Source organism: Rutilus rutilus (assembly GCF_951802725.1).
Source record: "Rutilus rutilus genome assembly, chromosome: 5".
NCBI lineage: Eukaryota > Metazoa > Chordata > Actinopteri > Cypriniformes > Leuciscidae > Rutilus > Rutilus rutilus.
Window position 1 is genome coordinate 50,251,382 of NC_140213.1, and position 7,500 is coordinate 50,258,881.

At 40.5% G+C, this 7,500-nt stretch overlaps 2 protein-coding genes across 2 annotated transcripts in view; one reads left to right on the forward strand and one right to left on the reverse strand.

The window, feature by feature from the left end:
- Positions 1 to 2,359, reverse strand: part of LOC311290689 (long-chain fatty acid transport protein 2) — a 26,230-nt gene extending 23,871 nt beyond the window's left edge. The window contains exons 1-2 of the mRNA XM_084409346.1: positions 1,754 to 2,359; positions 1,196 to 1,402 (exon numbers count right to left, since the gene is read on the reverse strand). Coding sequence (XP_084265472.1) covers positions 1,196 to 1,402; positions 1,754 to 2,231 — 685 coding nt within the window. The 5' untranslated portion in view covers positions 2,232 to 2,359. The remainder of the gene's footprint in view (positions 1 to 1,195; positions 1,403 to 1,753) is intronic.
- A 5,026-nt stretch (positions 2,360 to 7,385) lies between these two features.
- gatm (glycine amidinotransferase (L-arginine:glycine amidinotransferase)) overlaps positions 7,386 to 7,500 on the forward strand; it is an 11,382-nt gene continuing 11,267 nt past the window's right edge. Inside the window, exon 1 of the mRNA XM_084408773.1 lies at positions 7,386 to 7,500. This exon is cut by the window's right edge and continues 68 nt beyond it. Coding sequence (XP_084264899.1) covers position 7,500 — 1 coding nt within the window. The 5' untranslated portion in view covers positions 7,386 to 7,499.

Sequence of the window (7,500 nt, forward strand, 5' to 3'; positions counted from 1 at the left end):
TGTATATGTACATCTTCGTTCGAGTGATGGATTCACCTGTGGTTCCAGATGTGTATATGTACATGTTCGTTCGAGTGATGATTCACCTGTGGTTCCAGATGTGTATATGTACATCTTCGTTCGAGTGATGGATTCACCTGTGGTTCCAGATGTGTATATGTACATGTTCGTTCGAGTGATGGATTCACCTGTGGTTCCAGATGTGTATATGTACATGTTCGTTCGAGTGATGGATTCACCTGTGGTTCCAGATGTGTATATGTACATGTTCGTTCGAGTGATGGATTCACCTGTGGTTCCAGATGTGTATATGTACATGTTCGTTCGAGTGATGGATTCACCTGTGGTTCCAGATGTGTATATGTACATGTTCGTTCGAGTGATGGATTCACCTGTGGTTCCAGATGTGTATATGTACATGTTCGTTCGAGTGATGGATTCACCTGTGGTTCCAGATGTGTATATGTACATGTTCGTTCGAGTGATGATTCACCTGTGGTTCCAGATGTGTATATGTACATGTTCGTTCGAGTGATGGATTCACCTGTGGTTCCAGATGTGTATATGTACATGTTCGTTCGAGTGATGGATTCACCTGTGGTTCCAGATGTGTATATGTACATGTTTGTTCGAGTGATGGATTCACCTGTGGTTCCAGATGTGTATATGTACATCTTCGTTCGAGTGATGATTCACCTGTGGTTCCAGATGTGTATATGTACATGTTCGTTCGAGTGATGGATTCACCTGTGGTTCCAGATGTGTATATGTACATCTTCATTCGAGTGATGGATTCACCTGTGGTTCCAGATGTGTATATGTACATCTTCGTTCGAGTGATGATTCACCTGTGGTTCCAGATGTGCATATGTACATCTTCGTTCGAGTGATGATTCACCTGTGGTTCCAGATGTGCATATGTACATGTTCGTTCGAGTGATGGATTCACCTGTGGTTCCAGATGTGTATATGTACATCTTCGTTCGAGTGATGATTCACCTGTGGTTCCAGATGTGCATATGTACATCTTCGTTTGAGTGATGGATTCACCTGTGGTTCCAGATGTGTATATGTACATGTTCGTTCGAGTGATGGATTCACCTGTGGTTCCAGATGTGTATATGTACATGTTCGTTCGAGTGATGGATTCACCTGTGGTTCCAGATGTACATGTTCGTTCGAGTGATGGATTCACCTGTGGTTCCAGATGTGTATATGTACACGGCCGGGGAACTGAAGCACACGTTTGCTCTGAGCGCTGGAGGAACGGCTGAGTCTGAGGATTCCTGAGCTGCTCTTCTCAAACTCTTCATGCCTGATGATCTGAGCTCTGATGAAGACATGATGAAGACGGTCACGTCCTCCAGATCATCACTCACCTCCTCCACGGCTTGCTGCAGCTCTGACAACACAAACACAACATCACAACACAATCACAACAAACCCAACAATCACAACAAAAACAACATAACAAACCCTACAATCACATCACAACAAACCCAATGTTCACAACAAACCCAACAATAACTTCACAACAATCACAACAAAAATATCAGATAACTTTGAACGAACTGGAAGAACGTTTGTTTATAACTTTGAGAGAACGTTGTTGCCTGTTCGCTGGGTTCTATTGCTCTTAATCGAACAACTTCAGCCTAAAATTTTAATTCAGACTGTTCATTTAGGCTGAACTATTGTTTTAAAATAATACTGATTACAGCTTTATTCTGATAATAGTGTGTGTGTTTCTCACCCTCTGACGCGATCAGGACTTTGGCCCCGGGACAGCATCTGAAGCTCGCGATCAGACTCCGCGCGCGGATGCTGGTGTTGAGGAGTGCGCATGCGCAGCCGAGCTTGGCCAGCGCGAGCCAGGAGAAGATGAAGGCGGGCTCGTTCATCATGAACAGAACCGCGGTGTCTCCGGGCGTCAGAACCGACGCGCCGCGCAACGCGTTCGCTATTCTGTTGCTCTCTCTGTCTGCGTCTCTAAACGAGTACCTTTCGTTCTCGAAAACAATAAACGGCTTGTTCGGCCGCGCTTCGACCTGTTCTAGAAATCTGTCCAAGGCGAAGAACAAAGGTCGCCTTCTTCTGCGAGACACGAATTTGAGTAAAATCCGCACCAGTTCTGTGTGATAAACAAAGTCTGACCAAAAATACGGGAAAAGCAGCCTGAGGAGCAGAGGACAGAGGATCAGTCCGCACAAGAGCACAGAAACAAGGAACATCTTTGATGTGAGAATGCGAGAGTTTCTCAAACACAATCCGATCTGAAGAATGAAGTAGATTCTGCTGAAGGCGGAGCGACATGAGATTATCAACACGGTTTAAAGTTTCAGCTCAGAGCCTTTGAAGACGAGGATAAGTGTTCTGTATTACAGAAGTTTCACTTAGGAAAAATAACTTTTTTTCAAACTTCAGAAATTCAGTTTCTGCAGTACAGCTCTGCTTCCAGCTTAGATTCTTTTTGTGATCCTTAATTCATTTGCAGCCATCATCATTTTACTAAATTATTTCATAATTTCTGAATACACCTACTCAAACCACAGCAAAATGTCTGGATCCGTTAAAGTAAAACATCTGATCTGAAGTCAGAGCTTTAGTGTGCATGATAGTGTTCACACTTGTTTGGTTGGATTAAAACAAATCCTGCTCTGTTAGAGCAGTTCATGTGGAGAAGTGTGAACACTGATCTGAACCGAACAAGTGGACCGAGACCCAGATTGTGAACATATTCTTATGGCTTTAGGTTCGGTGTTAAAATGCCAGTGTGAACGCTAAGTGGACCAGGACTAAATCCTAACAAACCAGTCCAACTGTGTGAACAGTGAACACACCCTTAACCCTCTGATGACCGATTTTTAGCGCAATTTTCGGACAAAATTGCGATTGTTAACTCATGATTTCTGTTCTGTCTGTGCGCACCAATCTTGCACTTCTATCTACTCCTCAACCAGACCACCTAGAGACTTCGGCATTATGTTAAGGAAGGTCTAATCTCGGGAATGCACAAAAAAAATCCAGGAAAAGATTTTGGATTTCCTGGAAATTCCAGAAAAAATTCAGTTTTTTGCAAATTTCTCGGCAACCATAATAGCTATCGAGTTGAAACAAATTGCAATCGATAGCTTCTAAAATTTACAATAATATTAGAAAAAAAGAATTGATCAAAAATATTTCCTTTATGCTTCAAAAATTAATTAAAACTTTATATGAAGGGAAATAAGAAAAATGTTGCCTTTTCACCTATAAAACTATTGTTCCACAGAAATACGTAAGGAAGGTATTCACAAGAGTCATGAGCACAATTAATTCCACTGAATTACGGCAAGAAATCAATGAAGGTATCGGTCAAGATTTGGAGAAGGAGCAAGAATATATAAGAAAACGACAAGAGGTTGTTGCAAAATAAATGGAAGAACGTTCAGCAAAGCGACAAAAGATGGCGACATCCACACCAACGGCTTCCTCATCAGGCTTATCTGATTTCTACGATGACTCGTGGCTTTCAGAGGATGTTTTGGCAAATATCTCGAAAGCAGAAGAAGAGTTTACAAAGTCACAAGCCAATAGTCAAGCAGAAAAGAAGGAAGAATCTGAAGAGGACAAAGCAGAAAAGGAAGCTGATACAGAGAAAATCGAGGATATTGAGTGAACACAAGATGTCAAAAATAATGAGCTAATAAAACAAGTAATAAAAACTCAGTGAGTGTTTTAGCGCAATTTTCTCACGTCATGGGATCACAACACTAAGAGATAGTAAATGAAAGAGAAAATAAGTTGCTCGAGAATATAACTTTCTCTTGAAATTCAAATGAACTTTCTGAAATCAAATCAGCAATGGATAATAAAAAAGGCACAATCACTTGACTAGTTGAACATCATTTTTTTTATTAGCTCATTATTTTTTACATCTTGTGTTCACTCAATATCCTCGATTTTCTCTGTATGGGAGTAGATAGAAGTGCAAGATTGGTGCGCACAGACAGAACAGAAATCATGAGTTAACAATCGCAATTTTGTCCGGTGGAAAATTGCGCTAAAAAATGATGTTCAACTAGTCAAGTGATTGTGCCTTTTTTATTATCCATTGCTGATTTGATTTCAGAAAGTTCATTTGAATTTCAAGAGAAAGTTATATTCTCGAGCAACTTATTTTCTCTTTCATTTACTATCTCTTAGTGTTGTGATCCCATGACGTGAGAAAATTGCGCTAAAACACTCACTGAGTTTTTATTACTTGTTTACAATTATTTCAATGAAATGAATGTACTATATTTTAGTTTGATGATGTTTTTCATTTAATATTTTGCATTTTTTAGGGGATTTTATGGTACTAAATTATATTTACGCTGTTATAATTCATTTATTCACTTTTTGAGTCTTACCATCTTAAACTGTGGTAAATCTTGAATGCTTTAGAGACTTAAGTTTGATCTCTTTTCAAAGACGACACTTGGCAGATTATTGTGGAAAAACAGTGAAACTTAAAAAAAGTTACAGAATTTTACGTTTATTGTTATGAAAAATATGCAAAAATACTATTTTAAATTTTTATATGAAATATATATTTTCAAAAACACGTTTTACTCTAAAACTGTGAGACAATAAAAGCCATCTAAACAAGTTGTGCCTGATATCTCAAATAATGATCTTTCAGTGAGAGTGTGTTCGTCTGCAGTACCAAACGCTTCCACTAGAGACCCGTCTCTCATTCATTTCCAATGTGGCACAAGTGTGACTGTTTGTTTCAGGACCTTTTAACCTGTTCTAATCACGCCCATTATTTTGTGTGTGTGTGTGTGTGTGTGTTCACACAGCAAGTGCCGATACCTTTACCAAGTTTCGTACGATTCCTAAGAAGAAAAAATGTCACCAAAAAAACAAAACAAATGTAAAATGTTTCAGTCATAAATGAGCGAGGAGCACCAGAGGGCGCTGTTTCCCTCCCGGGGCAGACCCGGAGTCCTGGATCAGGGCCAGACCGGCGGTTGCATAATTCCCAGATCTTTCTGAACGTGTGGAGACCAGCGTCGCTATCAGTTCCTCGAGCCGCTCCTGATAGCAGCGGTTTTACTCCAGCTGATAAATCAAACTCAACGACCTCAACGAGCAAAACACCGGCTGACACTCATTCAGCAAATAATTGTGACATCTCGCTCAGATGTATTCACAGAGTCCTGATTCCCAGCATGCACTGCAGTAATGAGAACTGTGCGTTTGAAGCTGGATTGTGAACTTCTCAAGGTCACAGTGATAGCAGAAAGAAGGAGCAATACTGATAACGTTCTGCACCGTTTTATTTATATAAAGCTCTTCTGGAAAATAGCTGACCTCGATCTCTCGAGTTTTCAGACACGTTTAACAGTACAGCGAGTGACAGGCACACGTCCCGAACACTTCAGGACACATTCCCGTCGCTCATGTCAGAGGGAAACCTGCTGTTTTCCTGCTGGATTATGCAAATAATACTAGTCGAATTGGCAAAGTCCAATATTTCAGTAAAATGCCCAGTAGATCAGTGGAGTGTGGAGTGTTGCCCTTCAGTCGTGTGAATACTGTACTTCTGTATTGCTGAACTCTGCTGAAACACACAGGCATGAAGTAGATCTGAACTGAAAGCTTGAATGGTTTGTCAGGATAGTTTTCAGAAATGTCAGTTCAGGCCAAGGTGTTCTGTGTGTTCTTATGTTAAGATATCCATTCAATGGTCTGATATGTTTGAAAGTTACCAATGGAGGATTCCTCGACTCGAGTTTGGCTTTACGGTTCAGAGGCCGGATCCTTCGAGGAACGCTTGAGACGAAGCTTTCCCAATCCATCCAGCAAAAGGTGGACCTTTACACAGGTTGTGAACCCTGTCTTGTTTTCAGACAGATCCTTCAGTGAGCTCATTGTTTCTGCCTTAAATTATTACATTGTTTAAATGAATACATTTTTAGCTAACTGTGATTTTGTATGTGCATTTCTGAAACACATAGACACCTCTGATAACAGATCCCTCTAAACTGTAATGTGGACTCTTGCATTTTCTGAAACGATGTGTATTTTGAAAAGCGCTGTACAAATAAATGTGAATTGAATTGAACTGAATTCAGCCTCTGAATTGGTCAAAGATACTTATAAGTTCTGCCATGTCCTGAAGACATGTCCAGCATCTCGACCCAAACGGCCAGGGACTTCTGATCTCGGCTGAATGCATTTGTTCATTTCTGTGTCCTGCATATATGGCAGATTATAGATGCTGTTATTACTTCGTGTCTCATTGCTCTCATGATTTTCAATGCGGATCCATGCTCTAGTTTTTCCTCCTTTTGTGCCGTAAATGTTATGGAAAGTCCATGGATTTCCATTGATCTGTTGCCTCCTCTCTATCTTGTTTTTCTCTTATACCTCGATGTCAACATGTGTTCTCTCCACGTCAGCTTTCCTGACAGTCGAATTTTATTCGTTTTTATTAGTAAAACAGTATGTGAAAGCCAATAGCATGTCCCAACTTAAAGCTAAAGTAGACAGTTAATTTACTGAAAAGTAAAAAGGCTGTTTGTTTTGTGTTAGACGCGTGGACCAATGGCGTGAGTTGTGGGCGGGGACTATCTGTGATTGACAGGTGGCAGATTCGGAAAGCTGTGGAAGAGAACTTAGAATTTTTTTGAAAGTACATATGATACGAGCTTAACATCATGTGTCATGTTCAGAATATTATGAAAACTTTTTTTTTTTCACCTCAGAAATTTTGCGAGATTACTCCCTGCTAACCTTATCTCTCTGTATAGTGTTTGTTTAGTCACATTGACTCTTTGCTGAATCCTCCCAAACAAATACAATAAATACGTGCAAAATCCCGCTTCCAGAATCCCGAGCACGTGATCACTTCGATCTGGGAATCAGAGTATCTGTCAGGGCTTTTGATCCTTTATTCCTCAAATCTTTCTCTCAGTTTGTTCTGCATCCCTTTAAGTGTTTAAATCTAATCTTGACTCTTTTATTTGTGTATTCTGTTTTATGTTATTGCACTATAGGCTAAATTAGGTTATGAATGCGTTTAAATTATGTAGGCTATTCCCATTCGTGTCTTTTGTTATTTTTTAGTTTGATATCTTGAGTAGGCGCTATATAAAAGAAGAAGTAAAGATTATTACTATGATTATTATGATGATACGGCCGTGTGATGATGACTACAGTAATTACAGTAGCGAAGACACACTCGTGGCTGTGGAGGATCGAGCGTGTGAGCCCCGATAAGAATGTGCTGGTGTAAGGCTCTCTCTCTCTCTCTCTCTCTCACACACACACACACACAAATGTCACTCTCTCACATGTCACGAATCTCTCTCGCGACCCTTGCCACCTGCCGCGCGCACTATAAAAGCGCGTCCCCGCAGCGCCTTTCTTACTTTCCCGGATCTGAAGTGCTGCATGTGTGAGAGTTTCAGTCCAGAACCAGAAGCAGAAGCAGAAGCAAAACCAGAACCCAGAACCAGAACCAGGAGAACA